This window comes from Eptesicus fuscus, chromosome 6 (assembly GCF_027574615.1).
Source record: "Eptesicus fuscus isolate TK198812 chromosome 6, DD_ASM_mEF_20220401, whole genome shotgun sequence".
NCBI classification, from domain to species: Eukaryota; Metazoa; Chordata; class Mammalia; order Chiroptera; family Vespertilionidae; genus Eptesicus; species Eptesicus fuscus.
In genome coordinates, this window is record NC_072478.1 from 30,062,534 (window position 1) to 30,080,866 (window position 18,333).

At 46.4% G+C, this 18,333-nt stretch overlaps 1 protein-coding gene and 1 pseudogene across 2 annotated transcripts; one reads left to right on the plus strand and one right to left on the minus strand.

Moving 5' to 3' along the window:
• Positions 1-2,864: 2,864 nt before the first annotated feature.
• Positions 2,865-3,940, minus strand: LOC103294295 (THO complex subunit 4-like; annotated as a pseudogene).
• Positions 3,941-10,895: 6,955 nt separating this feature from the next.
• Positions 10,896-12,656, plus strand: RPS15 (ribosomal protein S15). Of its 2 annotated transcripts, none has more exons than XM_028159576.2 (4): positions 10,896-10,967; positions 11,351-11,436; positions 12,199-12,433; positions 12,519-12,656. In XM_028159576.2, exons 1-4 carry the CDS (start codon positions 10,965-10,967, stop codon positions 12,630-12,632), a joined length of 438 nt encoding a protein of 145 aa, XP_028015377.1. In that variant the 5' UTR covers positions 10,896-10,964; the 3' UTR covers positions 12,633-12,656. The 2 variants fall into 2 exon arrangements, with proteins under 2 accessions (XP_028015377.1, XP_054572900.1); XM_054716925.1 differs by lacking the exon at positions 10,896-10,967 and adding an exon at positions 11,012-11,100.
• The last annotated feature ends 5,677 nt before the right edge of the window (positions 12,657-18,333 follow it).

The following is an 18,333-nucleotide window of genomic DNA, read 5'->3' on the forward strand; positions in this document are numbered from 1 at the left end:
TGGGCATTGGGACGAAGCATGCTGGCTGGGACACTTACTACGGCCCAAGAGGCAGGGCTGGGACGGGGAGTAGGGCAGCTTGCTCACAGCCCTTGGGCCAAGTCCACATGGATCCTAGAGGTGAGTGGGAGAGGGGGTAGGAGGCTAAGGGGAGCTGAGAGCCCTGGGGCGAGGAAGTTGGACTGGGATCTGACATCCTACAAGGGCTACCCCCTCCTATTGGACAACTATAGGTCTGGCTTGCAAAGTCCTTCCAGCCTCCAGTATTTTGGACTACATTTTCTTTTTTTTCTTTTTTTTAACATTTTTATTGAGTTTTTACAGAGAGGAAGAGAGAGGGACAGAGAGTTAGAAACATCGATGAGAGAGAAACATCAATCAGCTGCCTCTTGCACACCCCCTACTGAGGATGTGCCCGCAACCAAGGTACATGCCCTTGACCGGAATCGAACCTGGGACCCTTGAGTCCACAGGCCGACGCTCTATCCACTGAGCCAAACCGGTTTCGGCTGGACTACATTTTCTTGACTGTCCCTCACCCCAGATACCCAGGACTTTGACATTCAATGAAGCCCCTATTTGCAACCCTGAGGAGAGAGGTGAGTCAGAGCTTGCAGGCTGGACTCCCTTGGCTGAGGCTGGACTGGCCTCTTGGAAAGGTGGGGCGGTGGGGACAGGTTCCTGGGTCCCAGGAGTCTGACCCGTGGGAAAGAGCTGTCACCAATTGTTCTGGGTGTGTGGCTCTCCTGTGGCCACTGACCAATCACCACAAACTGGCTTAAAACAACACATGTTTATTCTCTCACAGTTCTAGAGATTAGGAGTCTGACATGGTCTCAAGGTATGTCATTGGAGGCCATTATTTTGTCATTCTAAAGATCACAATCAAGATTTTAAAATATAAAAAACGGATTCATCCAAAATGGTTTGATGCCTCCAATGTGCCAGGCTTGAGATAAACTAGTGAACAGAACAGTCATAACCCTCCCCCGCACATTCAAGTGGCTCAGCCCAGGAACCTTCACTGTGATCTCCAAAACCCCTCTGGGTGGTAGCCTTCGGTGTTCCCTCTGGAGCTGCTGCCACCAAGGTTTACAGAAGAAGCAGGAAGGAGCAGGATCACACCATGGTCATCTCAGCTAGTAAACTTTTGCTCCTTTTATTATTGAAATTAATTGGCAAAATTAGTTTTTTAATTTTAGGTCTCTGGCTAAGGGCATTGTGCAAACAGGGATTTCCAGCCAGTGGGGGCTCTCAGGAGCCCTTGTCACACCCTTCATACCCTAAAGAAGGAATCCTGTGGCCCCAAATGATGTATTCCCCTGGGGACAGGGAGGGACATCCCCTCCTTCGGGTGGAGTTTAATTGGCTCTTCTCCCAGGATTGTGGAAATGGCTGAGGAGATTCTCAGCTTCCCGGAGACTTTCCCTTTCCTCCAGGCCAGCCCAGCTCCCCACAGAGCCACTGGTGTCAGCCAAGCCCTACCCAACAAGCAAGAGTGGAGGCCAGGAGGTGCTGGGAGGCTCTGCTTCTCTTGCTTTAGTAGCACCCAGGTCATCCCAAACCCCAGGACCTTTGCATACCTGCTCCCTCTTCCAGGAAGGCACCTTCAGCGGGGCTGGGAGCCAATTCGCATTTGTTACTGATATCCTTGGGCTGTCAGCCATTTCACTGTATTTTTTAAGTTATGTGTCTTTTTTGCCTTTTATACCTCCCTTAGTGTTTTGTATTTTGTGTGTGTGTGTGTGTGTTTTGCAGTCAAAATACTAGAGTATTTTCTAGCGTAGCATTTTAGTCTTTTTAATGACTTTTCATTATATATTTTTTGGTGATTTTCTTAGAGGGTCCTCTAAGAGCTTACTATATACATATGTTATTTTTTGTGGGGTTTTTGTGTGTTTGTGTGAGCACAAACTCTGAGCTTTATTTCATTGCAAGTGATGTTACCTATGTACACATTTTTTTCTCTTTCAAGTTAACTGCTGAAATTGCCCTTAAAGAGACCACATTGTAAAATGTACTTAATTACTAACTTATTAAATTTTCCTGCTGAAACCGGTTTGGCTCAGTGGATAGAGCGTCGGCCTGCAGACTGAAAGGTCCCAGGTTCGATTCCGGTCAAGGGCATGTACCTTGGTTGCAGGCACGTCCCCAGTAGGGGCTGTGCAGAAGGCAGCTGATAGATGTTTCTCTCTCATCAATGTTTCTGACTCTCTATCCCTCTCCCTTCCTCTCTGTAAAAAATCAATAAAATATATTTAAAAAAATTTTTTTTTCCTGTCAATTAACACATTCTGTATGGAGCCTTTCAAGGATGTTTTGAGAGTTTATTTACAATCACTGAAAGCCGGTGGTTCTGTAAAACTTAAAGGTAATTGTAGGCTCCTTAAACTCAACATAAATATATTTCAACATTTAAACAGAAGCCCATTTTCTTCCAAAGTAATTTTCTCCCACTTTCTCATAAAAATAAAAGAAAAACAACATTCATAGTTTTAAAAACCAATATACTGAACCCAAATCAAGGTTTCTTTACAAATGATGTATTTTTCCAAAAAGTTTAAAAGACATCACAGAATAATCTGATGTTAAAGTAAATACTCTTACCACAGCAGAGTAATTTAAGAAATATTGTGCAGTGTGTGAACACCATATTTATGTAGTACATTGTTGTATATGTGTTTTTGGTTTTTTTCTACACACGTTTCTGTTTATTATGGCAAAGGTGAAAACGCCACCTCCTCCACAACAGCAACCAGTAAAATTTATCCCAAAAATAACTCGGTTCAAAACAGGTCTGTTTCAGAAATAAAAAAAAAAGGAAAAGAAAAATCTTTACAAGAGTTTTAAATCCTACCTCAAAACAGAAGAAACAACTCCATCATTGGCCACAGGGCCCAGCCGGCCCGCCCTCGGGAAGCAGGGCAAAGACGACACGACAGCTAGGCCTAGCTCCACGCACGGACGTGCTGGTGCTTTAACTGGTGTCCATCCTCGCGTGGTAAGCGTCCAGCTGGGCGTCCAACTCCCCTGCAGAGATCTGCTGCTTTCAACTCGGCCGGTGCCCCTGCCTGCGCCCGGGCTGCCTCCGCGGACGCCTCTCCGGGTGCCGCCGAAGCCTCCAGATCCTCGGTTTCTAGTCATCCCGCCTGTATACACTGTGCTGCGTGTCTATCTGTGACGTGACGAGCTGGATGTTCATGGGGCAGCCATCCGAAGGGACGCCGTGGTACTGCTCCATAGCTTTCAGGGCGTCCGCCTTCCGCTCAAAGTGCACATCGGCTGTTCCCAGACGGCAGCCAGAGCGGTCATAGTGCACGGCGGCCTTCTCCAGAGTCCCGGATTCAGCCAAGAGTTCCTGGGTCTCAGCGTCGGACACTCCGAAATGCAGGTTGGACACCAGCAGTTTCCCACCCGTCTCCACGCCGGCGCCACCGCCAAAGCCACTGTCAAAAAGGTCGTGTTAAAAAAAAAAAAAGGGCCCTAGCCGGTTTGGCTCAGTGGATAGAGCATCGGCCTGCTGACTGAAAGGTCCCAGGTTCGATTCCGGTCAAGGCATGTATCTTGGTTGCGGGCACATACCCAGTGGGGAGTGTGCAGGAGGCAGCTGATCGATGTTTCTCTCTCATCGATGTTTCTAACTCTCTATCTCTCTCCCTTCCTCTCTGTAAAAAATAAAATATATTTAAAAAAAAAAAAGGTCGTGTTGCCACTTGTCAGGAAGTTGTTTCGGGTGGTTGTAGGGCCCCGGCCGGTTCCTACCTCTGCCGCCTGGTTCTGGATGGGCCCGCCGACCCAGCTCACTCATGCAGCGGCCCGCACTCTGTCACCGCGGCCTCCCTGGAAGCCAGCCCGGCCCCGGCCGCGGACCCCGCTGGCTCCGGTTCAGATTAATTATGTCGTCCAGAGACATGTCCATTTTGTCCGCCATGGCGGGCGCGGTATTCGCCGTGTTTTTGTTTTGTGTGTGTGTGTTTTTAATATATATTTTATTGATTTTTTACAGAGAGGAAGGGAGAGGGATAGCTAGAAACATCGATGAGAGAGAAACATCGACCAGCTGCCTCCTGCACACCCCCCACTGGGGATGTGCCCGCAACCAATGTATATGCCCTTGACCGGAATCGATCTTGGGACCTTTCAGTCCACAGGCCGACGCTCTATCCACTGAGCCAAACCGGTTTCGGCTGTTTTTGTTTTTTTTAATATATTTTTGTTGATTTCTGAGAGGAAGGGTTGTGGGGGAGAGAGAAACATCAATGATGAGAGAATCATTGATTGGCTGCCTCCTGCAGGCCCCACACTGGGGATGGAGCCTGCCTAGGAATCAAACCGTAACCTGGTTCATAGGTCAATGCTCAACCACCGAGCCACCCTGGCTGGGCTAGTTGTTTTTTTACTGTAGCAAAATGCACATAAAATTTGCCATTTTTAACCATTTTTCAGTGCACAGCTCAGTGGCATTAAGTACCTTCACGTTGTTTTGCATCCATTCCCACCATCTCCAGGACTTCATCATTTTCCAAAACTGAAACTCTGTCCACCTTAAACACTAACTCCTTGCCCTGGCTGGTGTGGCTCAGTTAGTTGGAGCATTGTCCTGTGCACCAAAGGGTCATGGGTTTGATTCCCCGACAGGGCACTGTGGGTTCAAGGTCGGATCAGAAGCCACTGATCAATGTTTCTCACATCAATACTGTTTTCTGTCTCTCCCTCTCTAAAACCAATGAAAAACATATCCTTGGATGAGGATTAAAAAACAAAACAAAAACACACTAATTCTTCCCCACCCTCCCCCAGCCCTGGCTCCCACCATTCTGCTTTGTTTTTCTTTTCTATTTTTTTGTTAATCTTAACCCGAGGATATTTTCCCATTGATTTTAGAGGGAGTGGAAAGGAGAGGGAAAGACTGAGAGAAACATCAATGTGAGTGAGACACATCGATTGGTTGCCTCCTGCATGCACCCGGACCAGAGTCCAGGGACCTGCAACCAAGGTTCATGAAGAATCAAACCTGAGACCCTTCAGTCTGCAGACCAACACTCTATCCACTGAGCAAAGCTGGCCAGGGTTGCTTTCTTTTTTTTCTCTTCAGTTTTTTTTTTCTTCAAGAAAAATGATTTTAAATATAATGTTACATGCAATAAATATTAATATCTCAAGAAAACGAGTTACATGCAATAAACACCAAATATTCAAGAAAAATGATGTTACATATAATAATTTTACATGCAATAAACATTAATATTCCAAGAATAAAAGGATTTTAAGTATGATAATATTACCAAAACTGTACTAACATAGTATATCACAAAAGTTGTAGGAAATATTAAAAATCTGCAAATAACAGGATTACTTCTATTATATTCTAGTATATATTATTTTTCCCCCTCTGGCTCTATTTCTGTTCATCAGTTTATGTTGTTCATTATATTCCACAAATGAGTGAGATCATATGATATTTATCTTTCTCCAACTGGCTTATTTCACTTAACATGATGCTTTTAAAGTCTATTTCGTTGGATATGAGTATTGCTACTCCAGCTTTTTTTTTCTTTTCCATTTGCTTGGAAAAATTTTTTCCATCCCTTCACTTTCATCCTGTGTGTGTCTTTTGTTTTGAGGTGGGTGGGTCTCTTGTAGACAGCATATAGTTGGGTCATGTTTTTATATCCATTCAGCTATTCTACACCTTTTGATTGGAGCATTTAATCCATTTACATTTAGGGTTATTACTGAGAGGTACTTATTTATAGCCATTTTAATTCTGTATGGCTAGGTTTCTCTCTCTGTTTCTTCTTCTCAGCAATCCCTTACAGCAATCCCTTTAGCATTTCTTGTAATGCTGGCTTGGTGGTGAACTCCTTTAGCCCTTTTTTTTTTTGTCTGGGAAGCTCTTTCTTTGACCATCTATTTTGAATGATAGCCTTGCTAGATATAGTATTCTTGGTCTCAGATCCTTGCTTTCCATTACCTTGAGTACTTCATGCCATTCCCTTCTGGCCTGTAGAGTTTCTGATGGGAAATCAGGTGTCAGCCTTATGGGAGCTCCTTTGTAGGTAACAGTTTCCTCTTGCTGCCTTTAAGATTCTTTGTCTTTAATTTTTGACATTTTATTTTATTTTTTTAAATATGTTTTTTATTGAGTTTTTACAGAGAGGAAGGGAGAGAGATAGAGAGTTAGAAACATCGATCAGCTGCCTTCTGCACACCCTCTACTGGGGATGTGCCCAGTACATGCCCTTGACCGGAATCGAAGCTGGGAACTTTCAGTCCGCAGGCCAAGGCTCCATCCACTGAGCCAAACCGGTTAGGGCTAATTTTTGACATTTTAATTATGATGTGTCTGGGCATGGGTCTGTTTGGGTTCTTCTTGTTTGGGATTCTCTGTGCCTCCTGAACTTGTGTGACTTTTTCCTTTTCCAGGTTAGGGAAGTTTTCTACCATTATTTCTTCAAACCCCTTCTCTTTTCCTTTCTCCCTTTCTGCCTCATCTGGCACACCTACTATTCTAATATTGTTACGTTTCACATCATCCCACAGCTCCCTTAAGCTGTCCTCCTGTTTTTTCTTTTTTTTTTTTTTCTTTTTGGTTCTCTAATTGAGTGATATTTTCTACTCTGTCTTCTAATTCACTAATTCAATCCTCAGCTTCCCCTAATCTGCTGTGTATTCCTTCCAATGTGTTCTTTATTTGTTTTATGTCATTCTTTATCTCAGACTGTTCTTTTTTCATTTTGTTGAGCATTTTTAACATCATTACTCTGAACTCTGTTTCAGATAAATTTCTTATCTCTGCTTCATTTATCTCTTCTGGAGAATTCACTAGTTCTTTCATTTGGGGGTTGTTTCCTAATTTTGGTTGTCTGTTTGGGTTGGTGACTGTGTTTTAGGTAGATCTTCTATACCAGCAGTCACCAACCTTTCTTACCTCACAGATAACCAATAGTCCATGGACCACTGGTTGGTGACCGCTGCTCTATACCTCTCAATCTCTAATGCAGGACAGTGTTAAAGGCTGTTTCTGACTAATTGGATCAGGCAAAGACTCAAAGCCTCCAGAAACCGCCTCTGTCCACAGACTAATAGGATTCCATTTTTTAAAAATATATTTTATTGATTTTTTACAGAAAGGAAGGGAGAGGGATAGAGAGTCAGAAACATTGATCAGCTGCCTCCTGCACACCTACTGGGGATGTGCCCACAAGCAAGATACATGCCCTTGACCGGAATCAAACCTGGGACCTTTCAGTCCACAGGCCAACGCTCTATTCACTGAGCCAAACCGGTTAGGTCAGGATTCCATCTTGAGTTGCCTGCCACCAGCCAGGCAATGGTGAATCTTTTCTTTTTTAAAAAAAATATATTTTATTGATTTTTTTACAGAGAGGAAGGGAGAGGGATAGAGAGCTAGAAACATCGATGAGAGAGAAACATCGACCAGCTGCCTCCTGCACACCCTGCACTGGGGATGTGCCCGCAACCAATGTACATGCCCTTGACCGGAATTGAACCTGGGACCTTTCAGTCCGAAGACCGAAGCTCTATCCCTGAGCCAAACCGGTTTCGGCACAATGGTGAATCTTTTCAACAGGGTGGGGCAGTTGCTTCTGCCTGGAGGCTAATTGTTACTTTTAATCTCTTAAGTGGCCTCAGTGCAAGGTGTTTTCCAATGGGGTGTGTCGACTGTATTCCTCCCCAGGCAAGGCAGATGTCTATGTGGGAAAGATGTCCTCCGCTGTGTGAGGGAATGACTCGGCCCAGGAAACTTGTGGTGTCTGCCTTCTGAGCTCTATCCCCCGAGTCCCCAGTCCTGGGTTCTGCCTTCACAGCTCCAGTCCACTTCACCATCCCTCTGCCAGAGCACAAGGTGGGTGGCTCCACAGGGAATTTTTGTGTGTTAGCCCTTCAAGAGGGTGCCCAAACTTTCAGCTGCCACTCCCTGGTAGATAGTACCCCACTGCTTTTCACAGCTAGATGTTATGTGGGTACCCTCCTCAGTTCGGTGCTCTCTGCTGGGTAGCCCAACTTCGGGATTAGATCCCAGAGTTTTCAGTGGCATCCCCCACAGCTGAGATATCTCTCTGGGACTTCAGTTCCCGTTTGTGGGTGCCTGGCCAGCCCTTTTACGCCTCCGCCTCTCCTACCAGTCTCTATGCGGTCTCCATCTTTGGTCCTTAGGTATCAGGGTTTTCCACTGATTATTCAGGAAGCCTTTCCGTATTTCAGTTGTAATTCCAGTTTGTTTCTAGGAGCATGTCCGTGCAGCATCCTCCTAATCTGCCACCATTTTTTTCAGGGTTGCTTTCTTTTTCTATAAATCTGACTCCTCTAGGAACCTCCTATGAGTGGAATCATGCATATTTGTCCTTTTGTGTCTGGCTTATCTCACTGAGCATGTTCATCCACATTGTAGCAGCTGTAAATTTCCTTCATTTTAAAGGCTGAATATAAAAAATATAAATAAATAAATAAATAAATAAATAAAGGCTAAATAGTATTCCAGTGTGTAGATGCACCACATTTTGCTTATTCACTCATCTGCCCATGGACACTTGGGTTGTTTTCACCTCTTGACCACTGTGAATCATGCTGTTCTAAACATGAGTGTGCAAATCTGGTTAAATCATTGCTTTCAGTTCTTTGGAGTATACACCCTTAAGTGAGATTGCTGGGTCCTATGGTACCATATACATCTTAATATACAAGAATCACCTTCAGATGGACACTAACTTCCTGGCCTAGTAGCTCAGTTGGTAAGAGTGTCAATACGCCAAGGTTGTGGGTTTAATCCCCAGTCAGGGCATACACAGGAATCAGCCAATGAATGCATAAGTGAGTGGAACAACAAATCAGTGTTTTTCTCTTTCTCCCTTTCTCTCTCTCTAATCAATGAAAAACAACAGTATTCCTATTTAGCCTAGTCACTTGTCCCTTTTTTTGCTATTACCGTTGTTATATTGATTTATGTTACAAACCTAGTAGTGCATTGTTATATAGTTGTTAATTATATAATTTTGTCAATTAAAGGCTGACTGGTTCTTATCAATAGGGATGCCTTTTTCTGACCATGTTAGAAGCCGTTGTCCCACCCCTCCTGGATTTTCCTCCTGGCTCTGGTATCTGTATTAACGTGTCCCTTACGGGGACTACCTCCAATTCTGCAACAACAACTCAGTTATCAGAGAAATTGGGGTGTCCTCTTCCCTTCTGGATGCTGGAGGTGGGGTCCTTACGATATCTCAAGAAAAATAATTTTCTGAGACATTCACAGGAGGATGAGTAATTTTAAAAAAATATTTTTTTATTGATTTCAGAGAGGAAGAGAGAGGGAGAGAGAGAGTTAGAAACATCAATGAATGAAAGAGAATCATCGATCGGCTGCCTCCTGCAGGCCCCCCACTGGGGATAGAGCCCGCAACCCAGGAATGTGCCCTTGGCTGGAATCGAACACGGACTCTCCAGTCCGCAGGCCAACACTTTATCCACTGAGCCAAACCGGCCAGGGCAGGATGAGTGATTTTTATTTGTGTGGAATTACAACCATGGGTTTCCAAAGTCCCATTCCAGTCATTGAAGAAGTGTAGCTGGAGTTTCAGTAGAGCTAGAAGCAAAGCCAGTGTCCAGAATTGTCGTTCCATGTTGCAGCCAGATCCAGTTCAGCATGAGGCTAGTTGCAGTTCATGAATCATTGTTGGGGTCCACATGTTGGTGAATGCAGGAGAGCACGTCAGGAGCAATAAGAGTCCCAAGAGCATAGGAGGAACCAAGAGCACAGAGCACAAGAGTGAACTCCTTTGTTTAGGAAATTAAGTATCCCAAATTTCATGCCCTTGCATTGGCCACGTTCATTCTTTTTTTCTCTCTTTTTTAAAATATATTTTTATTGATTTTTTACAGAGAAGAAGGGAGAGGGATAGACAGTTAGAAACATTGATGAGAGAGGAACATCGATCAGATGCCTCCTGCACACTCCCTACTGGGGAGGTGCCCACAACCAAGGTACATGCCCTTGACCGGAATCGAACCTGGGACCCTTCAGTCTGCAGGCCGACACTCTACCCACTGAGCCAAACCAGTCAGAGCAGCTATGCTCTTTCTGACCAATGACCTGTTCCCAGGTGTCCCTGACGGGTACCTTCCCAACATCACCCCAACTTTACTGGGCATACATCTATTTTCCTCCCTGTCCAGTCCCTTCCCAGAGATCTGCAGGGAATAGACCAGTGGCTCCCTGCGGAGTATAAAGCTTTAGTTTCCTGTGAAGCTGCCCAAATGACATGCCTAATAATATTTAGCCTTCCCTTTACTACTTTCCTGTTATTAATAACTAGCTAATTACAACAATATCAGCTCCATCATGGAACTCTGGACTAAAACCAGACAGCACCAGCCGCAAACAGTAGGTGCTCCATAAACACTTGTTAGTTGGGTTCCATTAATGGAGATTATAAAGCACAAATATGAGGCTTGAAAGGAGCAGTGACTTTCAGGAATTGCCCAAACTCTAGGCGGCTGGCCCCAACCTGGGGGTGGTGTCCAAGTCCTTAACAAAAGCTTTTGCTGCCCTAGCTGGTTTGGCTCTGTGGATAGAGCATCAGCCTGCGGACTGAAGGGTTCCGAATTCCCATTCAGGACAAGGGGACATGCCCAGGTTTGGGGCTTGATCCCCAGTAGGGGGTATGTAGGAGGCAACCGATCAGTGATTCTCATCATTGATGTTTCTCCTTTCCTCTCTGAAATCAATTTAAAAATATATATTTTAAAAAGCATCCTCTTAAAAAAAAAAAAAAAAAGCTTTTGCCCTCGTAGCCTGCGCTCTACCCTCCGGACAGCAGAGGGCGCACATCCTCCTCCGGGAGCTGAAGCGCTTGCGCACGCAGCGTCAAGGGGCGGGGCCGTGGGCGAACTGGAGATAATTGCGCAGTCGCCGAGTGGGTTGTCCTTTCCGAGGAACAGACAAGATGGTAAGTGTTGGGGCTTTCTTCGTTTGTGCGGGCCTATCCGGCGCCATCCTGGCTCTGGCTGCTCCTTGGAGGCCGGGGCCAGGCCGTGCAGCTGAGACACGTTCCTCCAGTCCTCCGGAGCCGCCGGATGTGGGTGCGCGGTCCTTGTGGGTGTCATGACCACCCGGGGAGGGAAAGGCCTGTACATGCCCTCCTGTCTCAGCCAAATCCCTGTAACCCCCCGCGCCCTCGGACGGGCCCGAGGTGGTGTGTCCCCACGGGCTTTTCTACCGGGGCTGCCGCGCGTTTTTCGGCACGACCTTTGCGTCTGGTGACCCTCTGTAGCCGTCGGGGTGGGAGGTGGGTCTCGGGCTCCCGCTCACCCTTGTCTCGGGCCCGCGCAGGCGGAAGTGGAGCAGAAGAAGAAGCGGACCTTCCGCAAGTTCACCTACCGTGGCGTGGATCTCGATCAACTGCTTGACATGTCTTAGTAAGGGTCGGCCGTACCAGGGGAGGGATGGCGGCGGGAGGGGGGCCCAGGGGGCTAGGAGCTGCAGAGCCTGACTTGCTGACGCGGCCTTAGATCCAATGTAGATGGATGGGCTGCGGCTCTGAGGTTTGACATTAATAGAATGTTAACGTGTCCTGTTTGACATCTTTTCATTCACTTGATAACGCAAATGTCTAGCTCACAAGCCTTGTAAGGTCAGGCATCGGGCCAGGTTTGGCTTGTGGGTGGGAGTTTGCAACCCCAGGTCTAAGATTTGGTCAAAGCTGGAAGCTTCTAGGTGGTCTGACTTGTGCTCCTTAAAACTCTTGCCCCCAGGGTCAGGGCGGGTTTGGGTATGAGTCTCCAGACAGGAGGGAGGGAGGCTTGCTGACAGCCAGGGACCTTGATTCTCCTGAAGGTGTTGCTGGGTCTAGGCGTGGAGGATCCAGTTTCCTGGGGACACAGGAGGCTGAGAATTTCTCAAGCTCGGCTCCTCTCCTGGGTTCTTGAGGCCTCTAGCACCACAGCCTTTAGTCCACAAAGTTCCAGCTGCACCACCTCATCTGAGCAGCCTGTCCTTACTCAGTTTCCTCATTTCTAGACAGTGCTGTGAAGGTTGTCGATTTTGCAGGATTCCTCTTGAATATTTGACTGGCTGTGAACATTGCTTTGGGGCACTGTAGGGAACATGAGTGTTAGTGGGTGAAGGGTGGGGTATCCACCAGGGCTTAGGCCACACATTCTGCCCTGCCTGTCCCCCAGTGAGCAGTTGATGCAGCTGTACAGTGCCCGGCAGCGCCGGCGGCTAAATCGGGGCCTGCGAAGGAAGCAGCACTCGCTTCTGAAGCGCCTGCGCAAGGCCAAAAAGGAGGCGCCGCCCATGGAGAAGCCAGAGGTGGTGAAGACACACCTGCGGGACATGATTATCCTGCCCGAGATGGTGGGCAGCATGGTGGGCGTCTACAATGGCAAGACCTTCAATCAGGTGGAAATCAAGGTGCGTGGTGGGACTGTGTTGCCTGGGTGGGTGTGGGCCTGTCCTCCCCTGGTCACTTACCAGGTCCGTTCTTTGCCTTCCACAGCCTGAGATGATTGGCCACTACCTGGGTGAGTTCTCCATCACCTACAAGCCAGTGAAGCACGGCAGGCCTGGCATTGGAGCCACCCACTCCTCCCGCTTCATCCCTCTCAAGTAGTTAATAAAAAGCAGATTTACCTCATCAGAGTGCAACCCATTCTTCCAAGTGTCTGGGGCTCTGGGCAGTTTGTCAGTCATCCAGCAGAGGGGATTGGGCCTGGGCATAGTACTTGGAGGCTCAGGTCCAGCAAGACTTGTGTAGTGTTTGCCAGAATGTTGGATAGTGGGGGGGTCAGGGGCTTCTGTGACATGTCTGGGAATGTCTAGGGTCCTGTGCTATCTTCCCTGTCCCCCTCCCCCTTGATTCTCCCAACCCAGATCTGCAGCTTTGGCTACCTGGCATCTCTAAGTACCCATAGAGGTGGCCATTGCTGGACTGAATGTAGCATCTCCCCTCAGGTCCCCATCCCCTTTGTAGGCCCCTCCCATGTTCTCCAGTCAAGGGGAGGGTTCCTACTTTCTTTTTAAAAAATATATTGATTTCAGAGAGGAAGGGAAAGAGGAAAACATCAGGGATGAGAGAGAGCCATTATTTGGCTGCCTCCTGTACATCCCCTACTGGGGACCTGAGCCCACAACCTGGGCATGTGCCCTTGGCCAGAATTAAACCTGGGACCCTTCAGTCTGCAGGCTCTATCCACTGAGCCAATCCGGCCAGGGTGCTACTTTCTTTTTTTATATATATTTTTACTGATTTTAGAGAGGGAGAGAGAAAAATCAGTGATAAGAGAAAATCATTGATCGGCTGCCCCCTGCACACCCCACACTGGGAATCAACTGGGGTCTGGTTCATTGCTGGGCTGGGTTCCTATTTTCAAGCACATGAACAGCAAGAGCCTTCTAATGACTTGAGCCTTTCCCCCTCCAATTTATACACCTGCCCAGTTTTTCTCGGTGCTCTTCATCCTCACCATGCTGCCTGCATCTGTCCCTCTTTTTGGACATGTTTCTGATTGGCATCTGAAAGCCTTACACAATGACCCCAGGACCCACAGCCTTGAGCCGTGAACCTTGGGTTAAACCTTCCCACAGACCAGGGTGTCTATCACCGCCTCCATAGGGTATGATGCAGAAGGGTCCTAAACGCACTCGCTAAAGCAACCTGGTTGGATTCATTTCCTTTATGAGGGGGAGACAGATGAAGCAGGAGAGGTGGCATGCCTCAGCAGTTGGTGACTGTCCAGACAGTGGTGAGAATAAAGGGTCTCTGACTGACGGTATGGGAAAGTCCAGATGGCACTTGGGTTTTGGCTTGAGCAAGTGGAAGGTTGGAGTCACCCATAAGGGACACTTCGTTAGGAACTGTGCTGCTATGTATGTGTATGTACATCAATCTCTTCCAGATATTTCAATTTTTTGCACTCTACCCAGAAGTGGGATTGTTGGGTCAAATGGTGATTCCATGTTTAATTATTTGAGGGACAGCCATCCTTTTTCCCATAGCATCTTCACAAGCTTCTAATTTCTTCATATCTTCATCAGAACTTGTTACTGCTTTGGGGTGGGGGGGAGGGCTTGCTGTCTTTGTTTTGTGGTAGTAGCTACAGGTGTGAAGTGGCAGACCTTTTTATTTATTGATTTTTTTAAATATTTATTGTTCAGATTATTACAGATGTTCCTCTTTCCCCCCCCCATAACTCTCCTCCACCCGGTTTCCACCCTACCCCATGCCCTCACCCCTCCACTGTCATCGATAAGTGTAAGATTTTTGTCCAGTCTCTTCCCACGTCCCCCACACCCCCTTCCCTCCCCCCCGAGAATTGTCAGTCCGCTCCCTTTTATGCTCCTGATTCTATTACATTCACCAGTTTATTCTGTTCATCAGATTTTTTTATTCATTTGATTTTTAGATTCACTTGTTGATAGTTATATATTTGTTGTCACTTTTGTTCATAATTTTTAAAATATATATATATTTCTTTATTGATTTCAGAGAGGAAGGGAAAAGGAGAGTGATTGAAACATCAATGATGAGAGAGAATCATTGATTGGCTGCCTTCTGCACACTCCCTACTGGGGATCGAGCCTGCAACCCAGGCATGTGCCTTTGGCTGGAATCGAACCTGGGACCCTTCAGTCTGCAGGCTGCCACTCTATCCACTGAGCCAAGCCGGCCAGGGCTGTTCATAATTTTTTATCTTTACCTTTTTCTTCCTCTTAAAGAATACCCTTCAGCATTACATATACTGGTTTGGCGGGGATGAACTCCTTTAGCTTTTTCTTGTCTGTGAAGCTCTTTCTCTGACCTTCAATTCTAAATGATAGCTTTGCTGGGTAGAGTAATCTTGGTTGTAGGTTCTTGCTATTATTCATCACTTTGAATATTTCTTGCCACTCCCTTCTGGCCTGCATAATTTCTGTGAAAAATCAGCTGACAGTCATATGAGTACTCCCTTGTTAGGTAACTAACTGTTTTTCTCTTGCTGCTTTTAAGATTTTCTTTGTCTTTTGCCTTTGGCATTTTAATTATGATGTGTCCTGGTGTGGTCCTCTTTGGATTCCTCTTTTTTTTTTTTTTTAATATATTTTATTGATTTTTTACAGAGAGGAAGGGAGAGGGAGAGAGAGTTAGAAACATCGATGATAGAGAAACATCGATCAGCTGCCTCCTGCACACCCCCCACTGGGGATGTGCCCACAACCAAGGCACATGCCCTTGACTGAAACCGAACCTGGGACCCCCCAGTCCACAGGCCGACGCTCTATCCACTGAGCCAAACCGGCCAGGGCTGGATTCCTCTTATGTGGGGTTCTCTGCACTTCCTGGGCTTATAAGTCTATTTCTTTCACCAGGTGGGAGAAGTTTTCTGTCATTATTTCTTTAAATAGGTTTTCAACATCTTTCTTCAGGCACCCCCATAATTCAGATGTTGGTACACTGGAAGTTTTCCCAGAGGCTCCTTACACTATCTTAACATGTTTCTGTCTGCATTTTGGCTGGTTCTCTGTGTTGATAGAGTGTCCTTGTGTGGTAAGTGTCCTATAGGGCCCAGTGGCTCAGCCTCCCCAATCACCTAAGGTGGACACTCTTGGTGCACCCCTTTGTGGGCTGGGTGCACAGTCTTGTAGTTAAGCCTTGATTGCTGTTGCTATCACTGGGAGGAATTGACCTCCAGGCCAATTGGCTCTGAGGACCAGCTGTGTCTACAATGGAAGAACTACTGTGTAGGAAACACCCTTATGGGGCAGGACTTGCTTCAGTGGGGCTTTGGTGCTCACTGAGTCTACCCCTTGAGTGTGTCGCTTATGGATGTGAAGAGTTGTAATCTGGTATGGTCTGACACTGACCACTGGGTACACTGGCTCTTGGGTCTCCAGGGAGGAATATAGTCAGCCACTGCCTGGGGCCACCCAGCAGCAGTTTACAGAGAGATCTGGAGATTCCTCCTCTTTGTATGGGGTTTGGAAGTGCCCAGATGAGGACCAGCTGTGAAGCCAGGCAGGCTGCTGCTGCTGGGCCTTGGGCCTTGTATTGGAAGCTTTGGGGCTCTATGACCCAACTGCAGATTCACAGGTTTTAGGCTGAGAAAGGACAGGCCATTCACATACAAAAGGCATTGTGCACAGCTTGGGTGGGGTTGTAAATTGGGTGGGGCAGGGTCTCAGGGAATCACCAGGGTGGAACAAACAGCAATGGCTGCCAGTCAGCCTTGTACCAGAGAGGTCCTTGTGTCTCCGTCCTGCGCTCCCAAGCAGGAACAATGATCGCTGTGAGCACCTATGAGAGAAAGCTGCCCTGCATTCTGCCCCGATGTCAGACAGTCCAGTTTCTTCCTGTATGAGTCTGGGTCCCCAGGGTCTCACCCAGAACTGGAGTTCAGAGCAATTGGGAGCTTGTATCTCTCTCTCGATTGAAAACAAAAAACTGCACCCGGTTTCCAGCCCATTCCACACACATGCCTCTACACTTCCATACTTCTACCAGTCACAATGCACTTTTTTCCTTGTAGTTGTAGAACTTCCACTCAGCCAGCTTTCCTGTGGTTCTGGATGATAGCTGTTTTGTCTCTTTTTTTTAATATATTTTTATTGACTTCAGAAAAGAAGGGGGAGAGAGAAAAACTCTGAGAGAATCATTGATCGGCTGCCTCCTGCACGACCCCTACTGGGGATGGAGCCCACAACCAGGCATGTGCCCTTGACCGGAATCCAACTCGGGACCCTTCAGTCCACAGGCCAGCACTCTATCCACTAAGCCAAACCAGCTAGGGCTGTTTTGTCTTTTAGTTTTAGTTTTGATGTGGTTGTGAGAGGCAGCAAGTACAGGTGTTTACTTATGCCGCCATCTTGGTTCTCTCTTTATTGATTTTAGAGGAAGGGAGAAGTGAAAAGGAAGGAGGACCTATGTAATACTTTCAACAGTAAAGATTTAAAAAATATATTTTGCTCTTCCACCCATTTATGCATTCATTGGTTGATTCTTGTATGTTCCCTGACCAAAGATCTAATCCACAATCTTATCGCTCTAACCAACTGGGCCACCCAGTTGGGGTCCTAACATTTTGTCACAGAGAAAGCAGAACCCTGTGCCTGCTTCAACCATGATCAACTCCTGGCCTATCTTGCTACATCTCTATTCCTCCGCTGAATTATATTTTTAAACATTTTCAAATGTGGAGGAGAGTTGAAGGATTTTGTGGTAAAGACTCAATATTTAGTTTCTTCGAGTAACATTTTTTACTGTATTACATATTTGAAAATCCATTCTTTCCTCTATGTAGCTATCAATCTGTGTGTGGCTGCATTTAAAAAAAAAATGTAAAATGTAAGGTTGCGGGGATGAGAAGAGATACACCAAAGAACATATATGCATAGCCCAAGGACACAGACAATATGGTAGTGAAGAATGGGGGTGGGAGGGCTGGGTAGAGGCTGGAAGAGGGGGAAGGGGAGGAAAATGGGAGATACCTATAATATATCAACAATAAAAATATATTTAAAAATAAAATATAGCCATGACTGGTTTGGCTCAGTGGATAGAGCATCAGCCTGTGGACTGAAGGGTCCCAGGTTCGATTCCAGTCAAGGGCATGTACCTTGGTTGTGGGCACATCCCCAGTAGGGAGTGTGCGGGAGGCAGCTGATGGATGTTTCTCTCTCATCGATGTTTCTGACTATCCCTCTCCCTTCCTCCCTGTAAAAAATCAATAAAATATGTTTAAAAATAAATAAAATATAATGTGGCCCTAGCCTACTGTGGCTCAGTTGGTTGATTGTTGTCCTGTAAACTGAAAGGTCTGGTTTGATTCCTAGTCAGGGCACATGTGCAAGTTGCATGTTCAGTCCCAGTTGGGGTATGTAAGGAGTGGGGGTGGCAACCAATCAGTGCTTCTCTCACATTGATGTTTCTCCCTCTCCTCTAAAGTCAATAAAAATAATTTAAAAAATAAAAATAATGTAGCTCACTTGATTAGAGTGTCATCCTGATATGCCAAGGTTGCAGGTTTGATCCATGGTCAGGGCACATACAAGAGTCAACCAATGAACATATATGTGAGACAAAGCAATGTTTCTCCCTTCCTCTCTAAAATCAATAAATGAAAACTTAAAAAACCTTAGGGGCTGTATCAGGTCACTTTCTCCCAGATACATTACTCCAGAAATATTTTAAAGCAAAATGCTAAACATTCATCCATAAATACATGTGTGTCGCTAAACCAATGATTGCCAGCCATGGGTGATCCCGAGCTGTGTGGGGACATCAGTGATTGTCACGACTGGGTGCTCTGTGCATTGAGTGGAAGGTAGGGAGGCTGCTC